Source organism: Geotrypetes seraphini, chromosome 2 (assembly GCF_902459505.1).
Source record: "Geotrypetes seraphini chromosome 2, aGeoSer1.1, whole genome shotgun sequence".
NCBI classification, from domain to species: domain Eukaryota; kingdom Metazoa; phylum Chordata; class Amphibia; order Gymnophiona; family Dermophiidae; genus Geotrypetes; species Geotrypetes seraphini.
The window spans coordinates 209,715,009-209,736,309 of record NC_047085.1 but is presented as its reverse complement, the minus strand read 5'-3'; the positions used below and the strand labels follow the sequence as shown (position 1 = coordinate 209,736,309).

The window sequence follows — 21,301 nt, the reverse complement described above, 5'->3', positions numbered from 1 at the left end:
GTAACGAAGCTGGATATGGGGGAGTCCCTAGACATCGTGCACTTGGACTTCAGCAAAGCATTCGACAGCGTCCCACATCGCAGGTTACTGAGCAAGATGAGTTCGATGGGATTAGGTAACACATTGACTGCATGAGTTAGGGACTGGCTTGGAGGTAGACTTCAGAGGATGGTAGTGAACGTCACCCCCTCCGAAACGACAGAGGTGATCAGCGGAGTGCCGCAAGGCTCAGTCCTGGGCCCGATCCTATTCAACATCTTCGTAAGAAACTTGGCTAAGGGGCTTCGAGGTAAAATTACGTTATTCGCCGATGACGCCAAACCAATGTAGTAGGCAAGAGTACAACAGACAAAAGCACAGTGCCCAACAAAAGCTTAATGCCCAACAGTATGATGCATGACCTACTCCTGCTGGAGCATTGGTCCATGACCTGGCAACTAAGTTTCAATACCAAAAAATGCAAGGTCATGCACCTTGGCAGCAAAAATCCATGCAAGACTTACACCCTAAATGGTGAGACCCTAGCACGGACTGTAGCAGAACGTGACTTGGGAGTGATCATTAGTGAAGACATGAAGACTGCCAATCAAGTGGAGAAAGCTTCATCCAAGGCTAGACAAATCATAGGTTGTATCCGTAGAGGTTTTGTCAGCCGTAAGCCTGAGGTCATAATGCCATTGTACAGATCCATGGTGAGACCCCCATCTGGAATACTGTGTACAATTCTGGAGGCCGCATTACCGCAAAGATGTGCTGAGAGTTGAGTTGGTTCAGCGAATGGCCACTCGGATGGTCTCAGGGATCTCCCGTATGAGGAACGCCTGGATAAATTGCAGCTATACTCACTCGAGGAACGCAGAGAGAGGGGTGACATGATCGAGACGTTCAAATATCTCATGGGCCGTATCGAGGGGGAAGAGGACATCTTCTTTCTCAAAGGTCCCACATCAACAAGAGGGCATCCGTTGAAACTCAGGGGTGGGAAATTTCATGGTGACACCAGAAAATATTTCTTCACCGAAAGGGTGGTTGATCGCTGGAATAATCTTCCACTACAGGTAATCGAGGCCAGCAGCGTACCAGATTTTAAGACAAAATGGGATTGGTATGTGGGATCTCTACATAGGGGAAGGTAGGAGTGGGTCATTGGTGTGGGCAGACTGGATGGGCTGTGGCCCTTTCCTGTTGTCAGTTTCTATGTTTCTATATGATTTTATTTTCAATTTACTTTAGTGATCAAAATGTGTCGTTTTGAGAATTTTTATCTGCTGTCTATATTTTGCACTATGGCCCCCTTTTACTAAACCGCAATAGCAATTTTTAGCAGTGAACCTATGAGCATCGAGAGCAGCGCAGGGCATTCAGCTCAGCTCCCTGTGCTAAAAACCGCTATGCAGTTGAGTAGTTGCGATGCCAGGAAGAAGGCAAATGAAACTTTCTTATAATAAGAGGACCACATAGTAGCCTGTTAATACAGATCCAGAGGTGGAATTTAAAAAACCCCACATCTATTGATATTCAACAAAAGTCAATTGCCATATAATGGCTTAATTGGGAGAACAGTTGTACAAATGAGTCATATTTCAACAGCCCCCTTACTTTTGACACTCGCGTGTATATATTTTGGATCCAGAGAATTGGGAGGGGGAGGGCATGGGTTGTATTTATTTTCCTGAGAAAATGCTCTTGTAGACAGCATTTGTAACTTCACTGTCGTTCTTTTATGTCAACAAGCATATATGTTGGTGTGTATAAAAAGGAAGATAGTCAAAAGTGGAATAAGCTCCTCTTGCAGTTTTTGCTTTTTTCTTTATTAAAAAAATACCTTGCTCACATGTGTGAAACATGTGTCATTCTGTTTCTGAATGTATTTTAATATAAGTGGGAGAGCAATTTAGAGCAACCTTAAAACCTTCCTTGCTCCTGCCGAGGATCTTTATATCTGAATCTTTCCCAAGTATCTGAATCTATCTGAAACGCCTACCAGGAAGGTTAGGCAAGAGAGAAAGGATTAGTAGAGGGCTATGCTTTAAAAGCAGCCAATCATTTCACTCACCATTTTATGATACAATAAATCTTTCTGTGGAAAAATTGTTGAGCTCTGGCTGAATTTTTGACAGCTGGAAAGGGCGTTGCATATCAGACTTTGGAAGGGAGGCAGACGCATTATCCTGTCTCCACACACTAATCTCCACTAACTAATCTCCAGTTGATAGATATTTATTTAGTTTTATAACCCATCCTCCCCAGGATCCCAGAACAGGTTACAGTTACATAACTTTTTAATTTCTGTGGTATGTTAGAAATGGCACGGTCCAAGCAATTCTTACCTAAGTTTATCTGGTTCTTTCCACTGTTGTTTCTGGGCTGGGGTGTGTTTGGAATTAATGCTTAGCAATTGGCAAATATAGGATGCTCTTGTAGAAATGCATCACATCAGATAAAATTTCTATTTTAAATTAAGAGGATTTTATTTTATGTTTTTATCATTGTACTACTATCACACTTATTTTCAAGCTAAAAAAATATAACCCAATCACTACCTTTCTCAAACGGTTATATTGGCTACCTGTCACTACTTGAATAAACTTAAAAATTTCCTGTATTATTTTCCACTTCCTACAGGGAAACTCTGCCATGCCACTCATAAACTTATTCACTTCCTCATGACCCTCCTCTTGATTAACTACCCCTCAACAAAAGGCCTCAGATACAAATGAATTTTCAACAATATGTTTACATATATCTGCACAAATATGTGGAGCGACCTCCCAATAGCTGTAAGATACCTCCAACTTCTCTGAAGGTCCACTCTAAGAAGTGTTACTTTCTCCTGGGTAGAGTCCAAAACAGTATCCACAGAAGAGATTTAGAGAGCAGCCAATTGGTCCTCAGTCCATACTTTTACAAAAGTTTACAGGGTGACTGTAGCGGCACAATTGGATACCGCTTTTGGAGCTTCAGTTCTGTTCATCTGTCCCATCCTAGATTCCAGGGACTGCTCTGTTACATCCCACTGGTTCAAAACTGATATTCCTATTGAACTAGAAAGGAAGATTATATACCTACCTTGTTAATATTCTTTCTAGGAGATAGGAACATCAGTCTTGACGTCCACCTCTCAGATGATTCCTAGCCTGCCTTTCTGTATGTTTCACTGGACATTTTGCTTCTTCCCTTGGCATCTAGCAAGAGTTGAGATGAGAAAAGTTCACCTATCTGAAGAAAACACAGGGTATCCAATAGAACCCTGTGACTGGTAGTGCAGGCTACACTCAAGTAGGTGGCTGGTGTTGTGCCTCATTATGGGTTATAAGGTGTTCATCATTGTTAATGTTATTGTTCTTTGTTATGTTATGAGCAGAATAGACTTGTTTCTCATGTAGAATCTCCATACCCCTCCCTTTTATGTTTATTCTTCAGGGCTGACCACCTGCATTGATACGAACTGAAGAGTACAGAACAGCCCAGGGAGAAGGGAGACGGAGTAGAAAATGCAAATGAGGCTCTCTACACACTATGGGGTAAAGACATAGAACAATTACTCGTGCCTACTACCTATAGGGAATTCAGGAAACATCTAAAAACACATCTGTTCCTGAAATACTTAGGATACCAACCTATACAATCTTAGTCCTCAACAAACGATCTCTTGAACTATCAATCACTAAGTCTGTACTTTGTTTATTCCATTCAATCTGTAACATTTCTAATCATTGTAAACCGCATAGAACTTCACGGTCCTGCGGTTATATAAATTGTTGTTATTATTATTATTAAACACACCCCACGAGTGAAGATGCATAAACCCACTGATTCAAAACTGACGTTCCCATCTCCTAGAAAGAAGATTAACAAGGTAGGTACATAATCTTCCCATCCATATCCAGACCCAGAGAGGAAACAGTTTTGAATGATTCCTGAATTATGATTGGACTGCTATATACCATCCGACCCCAGCTACTATAGCCCATAAAAGGTAAAGGTTCACCTATGCTTTCTCCTCCTTTTGAATTGCCATTGATTCCTCTGGACCTGCTCACCTTACTGGACTTCTCATCTATATCCAAGACGCCAGGTTCTGTTCCCAACCACTGAAAAAGAATTTCTCTTTCAGCAAAGATCATCACCTCAAGCCACTCTCTGCAGATACAAGTCCTCCTTCACTACTCCAACCAGAAGCAGAAATAAGAACATATCTGGGCCTTAAGAGTGAGCTCTTCTAATCCAGCATAATTAATCGTTCATTCAGTCTATAACAATATTTATCTTGTGATACGTTCCCCTTGCGTAAAGATCTCTAAATTGAGAGCTAAAATTACTGCCTTGCCTGCATAATGTTGTAAATAAACTTGCTCTGTAAAATAAGATAAGTAGCCTCTGCAGCCCCACATTTGGGGCATGTCCCATTTTTAGGGAATCCTATTTTCTATGCATGTGAAGAGTGGTACCTTTTAGCCAACTTACACAAGTATTTTTGGAGCTGTCCCTGCTTACTGTTCTCACCTACTGCTTAGCAAGGGTTTGAGCGCAGGCTGTTAAGCCTCCGTAAGAGGCTCAGATGTGTCTCACAGGGTGCCAACTGCATTTTTCCCCCCCTTTTCTGGTAGCATATCCGATGGTCCGCGGGGGTGGGGGTGCAGCCAGATGCAGTGTCTGACTGAAAGCACGAAGATCAGCGAAGCATTTTCAGCATGAGGCAGTGATTCTTCTCCTTTCCAGCTACTGTAAAGATCTGAGGCAGGCTGCAGCATATTACCAGCATAGGTCACAGTCAGTAAGGATGTTAAAGCCTTTGAGGGGAAGAGGGGCCTGAATTACAGGTTTTTGAAGGTTCCTGCATGTTTCCCTGTGTTCCACCACCTGAAAAATCCTAAATTAGTTGATTTTTGACTTTAGTAAGTGTGTTTATTTTAACAATTTTAGGCATGAAAATCTTGTCAGTGGCCATCTTGGGAGGGGCCTTAAATGTCTGAGCCAATGAGGGCTTTAAGCACCCCCCCCTTGCATACCAGGATGCACCAGGAAGGGAAGGCCCGTCATTTTGGAGAGGTGGGCCTGTGGGCAGGAGAGACTAGAAATTCCTTCTGCTATCTTCGTCAGAAAAGAGGTACAGAGGTGGGTTGGGGATATGTGGGGAGCCAGATGGGGGACTGAAGCAGGAGGGCGTGGGAATCCCTCCTACTAATTTTTTGGGGGTATGGGGACGAGGAGGTAGTTCTTGGCATGAGGGGGTTCGTAGCGGCAAGGAGTGGGCATCCTTCCTGCCTCTCTTTATTTTTATTTTTGGGGTTGTCAAGGCGGGGGCGGCTCAACTGCCGGCTCTGCATATTAGGTATTGCTCTGGACTTCCCCCTCCCCCCCTTTTCTTGTGTTTATTACTTTGTCTATTACAGGTGTTAAGCTAATTGGTCTCTTTATTCCTGTCTTTGTGACCAGTACTGCATCTGTTCTTCATCCCTTGAAAACTCTTTCCAGCACTCAATTGAACAGAGCTGTGAGGTATTATTCAGTAGTCTTAATGTTCCTTTAGTATTCTGGTGTATACTTCATTAGGTCCTACAGCCTTCTTACTCCAGCAATTTGAATATAATTTCCACAGAAAATGATAGTGTTCACTCTAGAGTTCTTTATGTCCTTTGTATTTGCCTTTGGATCATCACCCATTTCTGGAATGAATAATAATAATAATAATAACAGCTTATATACCACAATACCGTGAAGTTCTATGCGGTTTACAAAGATTAAGCAAAGGTACAAATTGATTGACTTTAAATGTCAACAAAAGAGTTTAAAATAACTATATTTCTTTCAGGTCCTTAACCCGACCACACCTTTAACTTTTAATCCCTTCTTTTTTATACTGGGATTTGATATGGAACCTGTGAACTGTAAGGTTGGATGTTCATGCAGTTTTAAGTCACTCCAAGAATAGTATTTCAGTGCTGGCTTATTTATATCTAGATCTGTACAAGTCCTTCAGGCAGAAAGGAGTATAAAAATTAGATTAGAATGCAAGCGCTTACTGTTTGGGGCCGAGTACAATCTAATCTGGGTTTAGGTAACCAGTAAATCTCCAGGTTGTTGTACAGATGCAGGAGCTTTGAATAAGACTACATACAATGGGTAAATCTTCATGCTGCTTCACAGTGTGATAACATCTTGCATATTAGGTTTCCAAAGCTCATGCATATCCACTGCTTCACACAGATCCATACAGTTTCTTGTCCTCCAAACCTTCCAAATGCTGAAGGCACCTTCTCAGCATCTCTGTATTCCTTTGAACATCTGAAGACCAGTCAGGCACCCCAAGGAACAGAGCCATTCACTAGGTTATCATCTGCATGGCACTGTGTCATATAAACGTACCAGTCTTAAATAACTTAGAACCCCTTAAAAGCTGGCTGAGACACCTTTTGTTCTAACATAAAATCACTGCAACAGATTTTCACTCAACATACTTATGAATGTCCTGCAAGCCACGTCTCTTTAGCAAGAAGTTGAAAGTTTGCTGTAGTTCATAGCCATTCTAAACAGTATCCTAACAGGAAAGGAGAAGAAAACTTGGTATATAAAGCTGCAGATCTCTTTTCAGGAGAGGAAAATCTGGGATAAAAACTTTGGCCACAGCCTCTCTTCACATCCTTTGAAGAGAAGTGCCAAAATTGAGAGGAAGGGAAAAGCATTTCCTTTAATGTAAAATAAATTAGACCTTTGAAGGTAGGCTTGATTACAGCCAGCCCTGTTGAATCTAAACCTTACTATATATTGATGTTTACTATGGAAAGTGAAGTAGTCACCACAAAATTTCTATAAGAACATTATGCCAGAATCAAAGGAAATTCCAGAAGAGGTGAGAAAAAAAAGTTGTTGAAATATAGCAGACCGGAAAGGATTATAAAGCAATTTACAAACATCTGGGACTCCACTTAACCACAGTGAGAACCATTATCTCCAAATGGCAAGGAGTTGGAACAGCGATGTCTTCCCAGGAGTGGTCAGCTTGCCAAAATTACTCCAAGAGTTCAGTTGCAACTCATCTGGGAAGTCACAAAGTGTTCAGAGAACTGCAGACCTCTCTAGTGTCGGCTAAGACCGGTGTTGTTAATGCCACAATAAGAGACTGGGCAAAACTGAGACTCATGGGAGAGCAGTAAGACAGAAATTGCTGCTATCCACAATAACTTCATTGTTCGTCTCACATTTGCAAAAGCACACTTGAATGATCCCCCAAGCCTTTTGAGATAATTTTCTATGGACAGACGAGCCAAAAGTGAACTCTTTGGACAACATAGGTCCCATTATGTCTGGTGAAAACCAAATGCATGTATAGCATTCCACAATAAGACCATCATGCCAGTAGTCAAATATGATGGTGATAGTGTGATCCTGGGGAGGATGGACTATAAAAATGAATAAATAAATAAATGATAGCGGATGCTTGCTGACTCAGGACCTGGAAAAGTTGCCATTATTGAAGGAACCATGAATTCTAGACTCCACCAGAAAATTCTTAAGCAGAATGTCTAGTCAACTATCCATGAACTGAAACTGAATTATAATGGGATTATGCAGCAGCACAATGATCCAAAACACAAAAGCAAATCTACATCTGAATGGTTAAGGACAATGGTGCGGTCCGCCCCACCCCAGGTGCATGCTCCAAGGGGGTGCACAGCTGGTCCGGAACCTCCTGTGCTACTCTAAACGGCACCTCAGTGCGGCTGTTATACTTATTCCGGAGCAGAGTCGGCAGCCGCAGGAATGTCCCGCGATGACTGTGTCTACCGCCTCTGCTCCAGAAGAGGTAAGTGACGTCTGAGGGGGGTGGACCGGCAGCTGCAGTCATCGTGGGACCTTGCTGCAACTCCCTGTGTCTGTTGGCCCACCCCCCTCTGACATCACTTACCTTTTCTGGAGCACAGGCGGCAGAAGCAGTCATCGTGGGACCTTACTGATTTGGATGGAGAGAGAAAGGAGCATAGCAAGCAGGGTGGTGGAAGGAGTAAAAGAGGGTCAGGGTGGTATAGAAGGAGGGTGAAGGGAGAGATAGGGGATCAGGGTGGTATGGAAGCATGGTGAAGGGTAAGAAAGGGGGTCAGTGGTGGAGGGAAAGAAAGAGCGTCAGGGTGGTATGGAAAGATGGTCAAGGGTGAGAAAGGGGGTCAGGGTGGTATGGGAAGGGTGATGAAGGGAGAAAAAGGGGGTCAGGGTGGTATGGAAACGTGAAGGGTGAGAAAGGGGGTCAGGGTGATATGGAAAGGTGGTGAAGGGTGAGAAAGGGGGTCAGGGTGGTAAGGAAGGGTGTGGAGGGTGAGAAAGGGGGTCAGGGTGGTATGGAAGGGAGGTGAAGGGAGAGAAAGGGGACAGATGCTGATGGAATTGGTGTATATGGAAAGGGGAAAGACATAAGGGGGAAGGATACTGCATGGAATTGGTTTGGAGGGAAAGAAAGGGGCAGATGCTGATGGAAGTGAGGGGAGGGGAGAGGAGAGAGTGAAATGCCAGACCATGGGGGTGTGGGAGAGGGAAGGGAAGATGAGTAGAGAAGAGAGATGCCAGACCATTGGAGGAGGGAAGGGAAGAAGATGGATGCCAGACCAATGGGGGTGAAGGGAGAGATGGAAGGGGGAGGCATAAAGTTTCCGGAAGTGTAATAGAAGGAGAGAAGATGCCATATAGAAGGGGCAGAGAGAGGGTAGACAGTGGATGAAAGGAAGAGAGTGACAAGAAGATGAGGATAACAGAAATCAGAGAAGACAAGGTAGAAAAAAATTATATTTATTTTTTTTTTTTGCTTTAGGGGAGATGCATCGCTGTTTCTGTGGTGTTGCATTGTATGCAGTGTCCAGCTTCTTGGTGCTTCAGTTTAACCTTTGTCTATGTATTTCTATTTTATCTCCCCTTTTTACAAAACTGTAGAGCGTTTTTTAGCGTTGGCCATGGTGGTAACAGCTCTGATGCTCAGAATTCTATGAGCATCTAAGCTGTTAACCACTGTGGCTAAAAACTACACTACAGTTTTGTAAAAGGGGGAGGAGTTAGATTGTGATTACACAATCCATACTAGTCAAAGGTGTTTTCTGTGTTCAAAAAGACATAGTTTTCTGTTACGATTAATTATGCAGGATTGATGTGTACTAGTCTGGCTTGTTTAGTTTTACAATGGGTATATTGATGTGCTGCTCACTGCAGTATGTAAGATGCTGCATTTTCCTAGGTACACTCTTGTGTGACGTGTGGATCGTTACTAAAAATCATGTTTTTCATACACATGGGGGGGTATCAAAAAATGATGGGCCCCGGGTGTCACATATGCTGGGTACGCCACTGGTTAAGGAGAAACCAAATTAAAGATCTGGATTGGCCTTGACTTGAACTCACTAGAGATGCACTGGTCGAACAATACTTGCACAAAACCTATGAATGTGTATGAATTAAAACAAATCCAAAAGGAAGAGTGGGCTAAGATTCCTGACAGTTGATGTGAAAAAGAGATATCAAATGTATAAGAAGCACTTCATAAGAATTGCCATACTGGGAGAGTCCATCAAGCCCAGTATCCTGTTTCCAACAGCGGCCAACCCAGATCCCAAGTACCTAGTTAGATCCCAAGGAATAAGGAGTTGATTTCCCCAAGCCACCTTAATAATGACCTATAGATTTCTCTTTTAGAACCCAACTTTTTTTTAAACCCTGCTGAGCTAACTGATTTCACCACATTCTCCGGTAACAAATTCCAGAGTTTAATTACATGTATGAAGAAATAAAGAAATATTTTCTCTGGTTTGTTTTAAATCTATTACTTAGTAGTTTCATCAAATTTCCCCTAATCCTAGTATAGTTGGAAAGAGTAAACAAGCAATTCACGTCTACCCTTTCCATTCCACTCAGTATTTTATAGACCTCTATCATATCACCCGGCCTAGAGCCATCTTTTCTCCAAGCTGAAGAACCGTAGCAACATTAGCCATTCCTCATAGGAAAGTCGTCCCATCCCTTTTATCATTTTTGTCGCTCTTTTACAGTAATTCCACTATATTAGATTATGCTAGTTTTAGTGAATATGTCTGGAACAATAGGATAGGATTGGTACTTTTATAATATGTTTGAGTACATTTTGAATATCGTGAAGAATTTTTTAAATAAATTAATATCTTTTTTTTGAGATATGGCGACCAGAATTGGTGAGTGCACAGTATTTAAGGTGTACACAGTATTGGTCGGCGCACAGTATTTGAGATATGGCCATACCATAGAGTACCCCTTTGCCAGTCAGGTTTTCAGGATATCCACATTGAATTTGTATAAACTTGATTTGCATACACTGCCTCCATTATATGCAAATATATTTCATGCATCTTCATTGTGGATATCTTGAAAACCTGATTAGCAAGGGGGTACTCCAGGACCAAGTTGAGAAACACTACTATAGAGCAATGCAAGGGCATTATAATATTTTCATCTTTGTTTTCCATTCCTTTCTTGATAATTCTTAATATTCGATTTGTTTTCTTAGCCGCCTCCACACATTCAACATATTCTCAGCAATGACACCTAATTCCTTTTCCTGGGCAGTGACTCCTAACGTGGAACCCTGCATCACGTAGCTCTAGTTTGGGTTCCTCTTTCCCACATGAACACTTTGCACTTACTCATATTAAACGTTATCTGCCATTTTGATGCCCAGTCTCACAAGATTCTCTTGCAATTTTTCACAATCCTCTTGCAATTGAACAACTTTGTGTCATCCGCAAATTTAATTATTTCACTAGTTATTCCCTTCTCTAGATCATTGATAAAAATGTCAAAAAGCAGCGGTCCAGCACAGACTCCTGGAGAACCCCACTACAGTTAATTTACAGTTGTTACAGTTAATTTGCACCTAATTAGACAATTAACTTAGGCATATTACTGGGGAGTGTGTGGCGCAGTGGTTAGCACTACAGCCTTAGCACCCTGAGGTTGTGGGTTCAAATCCCTCACTGCTCCTTGTGACTCTGGGCAAGTCACTTAATCCCCTCATTGCCCCAGGTACACTTGATAGAGTTTGAGCCTGCTGGGACAGATAGGGAAATATGATAAAGTACTTGAATGTAAACCACTTAGGATATAAGTGGTATATAAATGATTAAATACATTTTTTTAAAAATACTATTCTGTAACTTGCATGTGCAAAAATGTGCATGAAGGGTTATAGAAGGAGTGGGCATATCTTCCAACAGCTGCTAGTTCGGTTGCCTGAGCCGAATGTGGTCCAACAAACCTCTTGTTAGTGCTGAAACATACACCCTGTTAGCCCAAAAGTCAATGTAATGTAGTCCCATGTACATAATAACTGTCTGTCTCTGGTTTTGTGCAGTTGGCTTCTGGTCTGTATTCTCATGTTTCTCAGTTCAATTGCTGAACTGCACTTTCCTGATATACTGAAAAGTATTTGTGGATACCAGATCTTGCTGTTAGAGAGACATTTGGAAGGACAAGGCTTGTCCTTCTGAAACTGGGAAACAACATGTAAAGCTTGATTCATATTTAACAACACTTGTTCTTATAATAAATGTCTAATGCATTTGTGTTGCAGACCTGTTGTATACATTGAAGAGAAGGCAATAAGCACATTAGCCCACCTCTGCGATGGTGATGCAAGGATTGGGCTGAATGGCCTTCAGTTAGCTGTGCAAGCCAGATTAGCGACTGGGAGAGCACCAGCAGGCGCAAAAGGCTCTTTAGGGAATGTGATCTTCATACAGGAAGAGCACGTGAAAGAGGGTCTGCAGCGGTCCCATATTCTGTATGACAGGGCAGGTAAGTAGCTGTATGCCTTATAGCATATTCTACCGCCTTCTTACCCTTCATTTTTTTATGCTTAGTGATATTAAATTGGTTAGCTGTGGTTCATCTGACAGCAAAGCAGTAATCAGAATAACTTGAGTTTCAGATGGTATGAAACTCTATGAATTGGGTGAGCAGTTCCTGTAAAAAAGCAAAGCAAAATAAATGTGAGCAAGCAATGACAAGAGTTTTATATATTTATATATATATATATATATATATATATATATATATATATATATATATATATATATATATATATATATATATATATATTATTTTTTTTTTTAATCTTTATTCATTTTAAAGCCAAAGATAAGTGCAACATATTATACAGACATTTTACATTTTAAAAGCACTTAAATTCAATCAAAATTATATTCTGTGACAAATACATATATCATTCCCCCCTTTCTATATATCCAAAAATTGCACTCAAATTAAAAGTATCTTCCCACCCATCCGGGACGTGTATGATCAAAGGGCAAAATCAACAGTCATTCCTTACAGAATTTTGTCAATGGCTCCCAAATATCCATAAACTTTCTATAATGTCTCTGCTGTATAGCAATCATACGTTCCATTTTAAACGTGTGGCATAGAGACTCCCACCAGAAAGTATAATGTAACTGATCCCAATTTTTACAGTTATATTAAGAGGGTAATTATACAGCACGTCACCTGTGTCTGAAGGATACTTGGAAGGAAGTTATCAATGAGATCTGTTAAATTAGGTTATGTTACCACAAGTTGGGTTATTTTAACTCGGGATCTCATTGCATTTTTGCAATGTGCTTCTTACCGTTCTATCGCCATATCTCTCCAATTCAATCTGTTCAGAACGCTGCTGCGTGCCTCATATTCCACCAGGGTCTTTATACCCACATTACTCCTTTCCTCAGGTCGCTTCACTGGCTCCCAGTCTGTCTCTGCATATGATTCTGAAGAGCTAGTGCTCTCCTCTTGCAGATTTTCAAGTGTATTCGCTCTTCAGCTCCTCAGTATCTCTCCTCCCTTGTTACTCCCTATACTCCCCTCCGGGAACTCCGCACATCAGACAAGTCCTTCCACTCTGTATCTTTCTCCTCTATTGCCAGCTCCCGTTTCCGTCCCTTCTGCCTTGCTGAGCTGCATGCTTGGAATAATAATAATAATAACTTCATTCTTCTATACCGCTACAATCTTGTGACTTCTAGGCGGTTTACAATCAAGGAAGCTGAACATTCAACGATTTACAATATGCAGATGATCAGAGGAAATACAGAGTGCAGAAATTTTAAGAAAACAAAAATATAAATATACAGTTTGCTAAGCGAGAATATAGGTTATACAGTTTGCTAAGAAATTTCTGAGAAGACCCGTTAGGAAAAGGTAACGCATTTCAAAAAATACAGCGAAAAATTACAATATGATAATAACAGTTTATATAAATTGCTGAACCATGAAGTTCTATGCGGACTTATGAGGGGAGAGGGAATGGATAAGAGATCAGGAGGACCTTTATTGTGGAGAGATAGAAGAGCGGGTCAGTTGTCTAGGTATTTCAGGAACAGGTATGTTTTTAGGCGCTTCCTGAATTCCTCATAAGTGGTGGGTGAAAGCAATTGATCTAGGTCTTTACCCCATATGGCTGCTTGGTGTGAGAGAAGGTATTCATGGTGTTTTTTCAGTTTGCAACCTCTAACTGGAGGGGAAACGAAGTTTGAATGTGTGCTTCTCTTGCGTCTGTTGGTGGAAAAGGAGAAAAGGTCCATTATGTATTTGGGGGCTAGTCCATAAAGTACTTTGAAGCATAGGCAGGTGAATTTAAACTTTACGCGTGCTTCTGTTGGCAGCCAGTGCAACTGCCGGTAATAAGGTGTCACGTGGTCGAATTTCTTCAACCCGAAGATAAGTCTGACTGCTGTATTTTGCATTATTTGAAGACGTTGCATATTCTTTTGGGAGATTGCTAAATAGGCGATGTTGCAGTAGTCAAGTTGACTTAGTACGAGGGATTGCACTAGGATTCTGAATGCTGACATATCGAAATATGATTTAATGGATCTAAGTTTCCAGAGAGTGAAAAAACCCTTTCTGATTACGGAGTCCACCTGGTCTTTCATGGTTAAGCATTGATCCAGAGTTACACCCAATATCTTCATGGTGGGCTGAATAGGGTAACTAAGTTCGTTGATGCTTAGCGGGGTTTTGTTGTCAAGCGGGTGTGGAGAGGCAACAAAAAATTTTGTTTTTTCTGGATTGAGTTTGAGCTTGAAATCCGTCATCCATTGTTCCATCTCATTTATGGCTTCTGATGCCTTGGGAATGGTTTCCGAGATAGAGTTAACAAATGGGATGAAGATCGTGAAATCATCTGCATAACTGAACAACCTGCTTGGCTCGCTACGTCAGGCTCCGTCTCTGGTGGTATTCAATGCCAGACTAAAAACCCACTTATTTGAAGCTAGTTTAAACACTGACCCAACCATCATATCTGTCTGTCATTCCCTTAATAATCCCCTACCACCTTTTAGCCCCCTCTGTGTGTCCGACATAATTAGATTGTAAGCTGCGTGCGCCTGGTAGCGCTATAGAAATAATAAATTGTTGTTGCATAAAATGGAACCCAGTGCTAGAATAATGTGGCTTGTGTTAAAATAAAATCTAACAGTCCCTTCAAACACTTGTGTAACACACTAATATCCTCCAAAAAAAAGGCTAATGCTCAAGCCAAAAAATAATCTTATATGTCAATCAAAAGATTAAGATAAGAGATTTTTAGGATCTCAAGTGCTCGCAGTCACGTGCTAGTTGAACAAGTCTCGGCATGTAACTATCTTGCGAGCTATCATCGGTACTTTAAACTCTTATTGTATCATATACTTTATTTTTTTATGCAATTTAAGCTCGGGTGTAGATTCTTAACCCAGCCAGCAGGAAACAACGGAAGATCTCCGTTTCGCTCTCACTTGAGGTGATAGAGCTTCTTCAGGAGCAATGCAATTTGTCAGCACTGAATAAAAATTCAATGCTGTATAGCAGGAAAACAGCCCTTATTGTAGATGACCGAAATTTCCTACCTTAGAAACTTTCTAAGCATCTTACGTCACATCCGGGGTTGCTTTACCGGAAGTGTTAAAATAACCCAACTTAACAGTAGTTCATACTGATAACCTCCCCCTCTCTTAGGTGTCTATTTTATAAATGCAGAAATTATAGCTGGATTGAAGCTCCAGGAGCAGGTATAAACATTAGCCCATAAAGCGTGTGCATATTTTATAAACTGCGACTCCTCCCATGCTCCACCTAAATTCTACTACATAACACATTTATACGCGAGTGGCACAAAAATAGGCCTAGAATAATTTTCTAAAGCCCCTTTTATGCACAAGAAATTCTTTATAAAATTACTTCCTAATCTAAAACATGGCAAAGACATTGGTACTCTTGGCAGCAAACTTAATGACAGGAGTACACTTACAAATAGCCAAATTGTTCCCTTTAGAATGGTAAGCCTCTTCTGTTAGAAGCAGGCATCTTTGCCTTCACTTCCCACCTCTCCTGTCCCCATTTCATCCTTCCTCCATCAATAGCACCTTGCTAGAACATCTGTTGCAGACTGTCACAAAAAAGCAAGCAAAGCCCAGAGATGAGTGAAAATGGAGTTCAGCCCCCTCCTCTGTTGGAAGCAAAAAGGCTTAAGCAACTCCAGGAACTGTATCAGAATGAGGGATTTCAGTGGTAATGTTTGTCTCTGTAGTGTATGCTGCGAACTAGGAGATTGAAAGGAAGAGAGTGTGGTATAGTGGTTAGAGCCTCCACACCCTGAGGTTATGGGTTCAAACCCCGTGCTGCTCCTTGTGACCCTGGGCAAGTCACTTAATCCTCCACTGCCCCAGGTACGGTGTGAGCCCACCAGGACAGATAGGGAAAATGCTTGAGGTACCTGTATGTAAACCGCTTTGCTGCTGTATTGGTCATTCTCATTAAGCCAACCTGATTTTAAGCCAACTTCACTCAACCTGATTTTCCTCCCTATTGACTTTTACAAACGATAACCTTTGATGATTCTCTTCTCATCAGCATTAAGTTTGGGGATACCTTGCGTTATATTACATTCATTACTTCCATTGCACATAAATATGGTATTTGCAAGATATTTATAAAAACAAAAATAATTCAAAATGGATAGACCCCAAAAACTAAGTTAGGAACTACTGGACTAGAAAAGCATCTCTTGCCTGCAGCTGCCAATAATATATTCTTGCCCTTCAGCCTGTGTTTATTTTATTTGGGGTGTAACATTGCTTTTTTGCCCCCTCTGCTGTTTGTTCTTAGACTGTGCTATAGTTGCTTAATTGATAAACAGGAGTAGAGTCTGGCTGAAACTGTATTGGCATTGCACTTAGTATGTATCATAGGTTCATAACACGTGCTATGCATACCCCAGGGGGTATGTGAGACATCAGCAAGGTGATATGGAGTACCCAATCTTATACTTTCCTCACTTTTCTCCCTCTGCCAGCCACATCAGTAGCAAAACGACCTAAAGCAGTCACGGGGCACACTTTCCATATACACACTATTAGCTCTGATGGTCCCCTGCCCCCTCTCACTTCAACTTCCTGTTCCAGAGCAGGAGACCAGCAGAGCCATCACAGCTAATCTAGAGAAACAGCAGCAGAGGCTGGGAGAAATAGAAGATGTGTGGGTAGACTTGGAAGGAACAATAGACACTAAATGGAAGGGTAAGGAAAAAATGAGCAGGGAAAAAACTGTATGGAAGGGTGGAGAGGGAAGAACCTGGAATGCATAAAGAGAGAGAAAGAGGAGATTAAGCTGGATGGAGGGGGGAAGAGGATAGAGTTGGCGAAACACTGGGAGATGGGAGAGCCATGGTGAGGGAAAGAAATGGAAAGCTGTAGGTAGATGCAGTAAAAAAGAGGGGAAGCACAAAACTGGATAGTAAGGATGAAATAAATCTGAACAGAGGATAGAAAAATAAATTGAAGAAAGCAGTGGCGTACCTAGCATATGTGGTACCCGAGGCCCATCATTTTTTGACACCCCCCATCTGTATGAAAAACATGATTTTTAGTAACAATCCACACGTCACACAAGAGTGTACCTAGGAAAAGGCAGCATCTTACATACTGCAGTGAGCGGTACATCAATACACCCATTGTAAAACTAAACAAGCCAGACTAGTACAGATCAATCCTACACAGTCAATCCTAACAGAAAACCATGTCTTTTCGAACACACAGAACACAGAAAATACCTTTGCCTAGTATGTAATCACAAACTAACCCTTCCCCCTTTTACAAAACTGTAGTGTGGTTTTTAGACATGGTGGTAACAGCTCAGATGCCAACGCTAAAAAACGCTCTACAGTTTTGTAAATGTGGAGATAGAATAAAAATACATAGACAAAGATTAAACTGAAGCACCAAGAAGCTGGACTCTGCAACACCACAGAAACAGCAATGCATCTCCCCTAAAGCAAAAAAAAAATAATAAATAGAATTTTTTTTTCTACCTTGTCTTCTCTGGTTTCTGCTTTCCTCATCTTCTCTTTTCCTTTCATCCACTGTCTACCCTCTCTCTGCCCCTACTATGTGGCATTTTCTCTCCTTCTATTCACCTTCCAGAAACTTTATGCCTCCCCCTTCCATCTCTCCCACACCCCCATGGATCTGGCATTTCACTCTCTCCTCTCCCTTCCCCCCCACTTCCATCAGCATCTGCCCCCTTTCTCACCCTTCACCATGCTTCCATACCACCCTGACCCCTTTCTCACCCTTCACCACGCTTCCATACCACCCTGACCCCCTTTCTCACCCTTCACCACGCTTCCATACCACCCTAACCCCCTTTTTCTCTTTCCACCACCCTACTATGCTTCTTTCTCTCCATCGAAATCAACAAGGTCCCGCGATGACGACTACTGCTGTCTCTGCGCCGGAAGAGGTAAGTGACATCAGAGTGGGGCTAGGCTGGCAGACGCAGGGAGTTGCGGCAAGGTCCCACGATGACTGCGGCTGCCGGTCCACTCCCCTCTGATGTCACTTATCTCTTCCGAAGCAGCGGCAGCAGTAGTCGTCATCGCGGGACCTTCGTGCACTTCAGCGCGGCTGCCGTATTTATGCTCTGGAATAAATATGGCAGCCATGCTGAGGTGCCATTTTCAGCAGCGAGCTTCCAGATTCGGCCGGCTGTGCACACCCTTGGAGAGTGCACCCGGGGCGGACCGCCCCCCCCCCCCACCCCCCCCTTTGGTACGCCACTGGAAGAAAGCTAAAAGGAAAAAGAGAGAGAAAAATGACAAGAAAAGAGAAGATGGAAAAAAGCAGAAGCGCCATCAGTTTTATTTAGTTTTGAAGCTATGAAAGGTATAATGAAACACCCGCGATTATAGGAAGAAAATATCCCCGATTTAGCTGATTTAGTAGGGAAAGTAAGCCCGAAGCTGGGAGCTAAATTGTTTTGGATACATAGCTATATTTGTATGCAGGATAAATCTTTTGTATATCCTTGGATGTTATTTTTATTTCTATTTGTTGTTGTTTGAAACTTTAATAAAGAAACTAAGACAAAAAAAAAATGGATCGTGGTATAAACATGCTTGAGTAAATTTATGTAAACCATTCTGAGCGCCCTTGGGAGAATGGTATAGAAAATTAAATAAGTAAATATAGTAAATTGTTGGGAAGAACCCGCCCCCCCAACCCCAAGACTGATTTTTAATGCGTTCAAATTTTAACCTGTTAATAAATTTAATGCTATTAACACATTAGGCTCCTTCACCTTGCCCCACAGTCTGGAATCTCTCTCTCGCCTCTCTCTCTTTCCTTCCCCTCCCCTCCACTCCCGTGGTTCAGCATTTCTCACTCTTCCTCCTTCCAACATCCCCCCCCCAGCTCTCTGGCTTCTCCCTCTCCTTCCCACCTTGCAGCCCTCCAAATTTACCTTTTTAGGCCAGCAGTACTAAATACACACTGCTTCTAGCCAACCCAGCAGAGACTTCTCTCTTTACTCTTCTGTCTCCTCGGATAGAACGTCCTCTTTCCAATGAGCAGAAGACTACAGGAGGGAAAGGCTCTGATCTGAGCTGGCTGGAAACAGCATGTTTTAACTCTGTTGCCTATAAAGACAAGTTTGTAAATTCAAGGTTGGGGGGGGAGAGACACAGGCAGAGATGCCGAGACTTGTGAGATGAGAAAGAAGAGAGAGACATATTGACTGCTGGGGAGGGTGGGGGTTTGAGAGGTACAGATGCTGGATATAAATGAAAGATATAAAAGAAAGAAGAGCTGGTACATTTTTGGAAAGGAAAAGGAGAGAGGAAAAAAAATCTACACATGGATGGAGAGGAAAAGATGAAAACTATATAGATTTGAAAAGGAGGCAGAAAAATAGAACATGAAAGATGGATATATGGCAGGGAATGAAGAAGAAAAGAACAGAGATAAGAAATAGTGAATGGACAGAATGCCCTGGGAACAGTGTTCAGATGGCACATTCAGGGAACAAGAGAACTAGAAAATGAAGTCACTAGATAACAAAGGTAAGAAAATAATTTTATTTTCACCTTAGTAATTGAAATATGTCAGTTTTGATCATTTACAAGCTGTCTATTATTTTCACTGTACAGGAGGAAATGCAAAAGGGGCGCTTTATGCAATTAATCATGTGATTAACAATTTTAAGCAGTGTACAACCCTGAAAAAAAAATCTGTGGTTACTAAGCCTAAAACCTAGCCCCCACCTTTCATTGTACAGTTAGCATGGTGGAAGAAAAAGGGAGGGGGGGGGGCGGTAAAACGGTTAAATGACTGGGTATTAGGTTCTGTGTGGGTATTTTTATTTGCATCTACCCAAACTGAACAGAATACTGCTAGGCAGAATTGATGGGCCATTTTGTTCTTTATCTGCAGTTATTTACTATGATGCTAGGCTACTGAGTGCAGCGGCAGACCCTTGAATCATAGTACTGGTGTGTGGTGTGTGAAAAAGAGGGTAAGCAGGCCACTTGACATTCTTGGGATTAAGTTAATCTCTGGTAAACACTTACTTTAAGTGAAGGAATTGTGATATGCACTTGCTGGTATGTCATACAAGAAACAAAACCAAAATAGTGAGAGGGACATAATTCAGACTGAGGTATCTTTAGAGTGCTTTCAACTTGTACTAGAGGCATGCAACAGAGGAGGTGTGCATAGTTTGAGAGAGGTGATTGCAGGGAATAAAAAGCCCAATGCTTTTGCTTAGGAATTTTCAGTTGGACTTTAATTACCACCCACTGGCCCTCCTGAGTTCCTGTTGCAGTTCAACCCCACCCGCTTGTTTCTCTTTTCAAGAATTTTGGTTCCTTTGTACAGCTAGGATCACCAACAAAGATGTTCTGACTTGATCCCTGAGTAACTAGAGCACAATCATATACAATCACCGGGTCACTGACTATATGCCACCTCCTTCAAGTGAGCCTTTATACATCTCAGATTAGTTAATTCTTCATCTGTTTGTGACCAAGTGTAAACTCTATGATCTAAGAGCTAGATTCACTAAGCTTACCAATCATGTGCCGACCAGTTTGCGACCCTGACCCGATTCACTAACCTTCTGCCCGATCTGCACCTGATCCGATCCGCACATGCAAATGAGGGGAAATGGCATGCAAAATAGAAAGGCAGCGATTCACTAAACACACCGATTGGTCTGGCCAATCCAAAAAGAAGCAACTGCTGAGTACCAGTCGCTCACGTCCTTGCCAACTCTCCTGCTCTCTGCCGCCCTGAAATCCCAGCCCTGCATCCCTGAAACCATCAAAATAAAAAAAATCCTCCATGTGCAATAGACTGTCTGCTGCCTTGCCTCTCTGTGAGCCTGTGCTTTTAACCCGCGGGTTTAAAGTAGGGTTGCACTACGGCGTTTCCAGGCTGGCTGCAAAGCGTGTTCTGTTCCTTTGTGCATGCGCAGATCGTGTCTCCAGGCAGAGAGGATGGTTTGCGTATGCGTCTGGATCGCTCTGCAGCAATCCATGGGATCATTTGTGGGCGTGTGTCAGATCAGATCATTTGCATGGGGACTCTTTAGTGAATTGGTCGCCCGGCAAGACTCGGACACGGATTGCCTGCGGATCGGAAAGGTGAGTTTAGTAAATCTAGGCCTAAGTTCTGAATGGACTGCATGAACATCATGGAAAAGACAATAAAGAAGATAGATTCCATGTTGCTCATCCCTCTTCTCTGCTATCTACTTTTTGGGATTCTGCCAGGTACTAGTGACCTGATCTGGCCATTGTTGGAAACAGATACAAGATCTAGTGACTTTTGGATTAACAAAGTATGGCAAATCTTACGTTCTTATTAATGGTAACAGCTTTGAATTGGTCCTCCATTGTCCAGTGAAGGGTAACCTACAAAGGATTTACTGGTCAATATTTTGAAGGACTTATCCATTTGCTTTCAAATTCCTGTCACTTTGA

At 42.0% G+C, this 21,301-nt stretch overlaps 1 protein-coding gene across 1 annotated transcript in view; it reads left to right on the top strand.

The window, feature by feature from the left end:
* The window catches only part of WRNIP1 (WRN helicase interacting protein 1), a 98,082-nt gene that overhangs the window by 55,368 nt on the left and 21,413 nt on the right, over positions 1-21,301 (top strand). Inside the window, exon 4 of the mRNA XM_033934854.1 lies at positions 11,582-11,805. Within this exon, the coding sequence (XP_033790745.1) occupies positions 11,582-11,805 (224 nt within the window). The remainder of the gene's footprint in view (positions 1-11,581; positions 11,806-21,301) is intronic.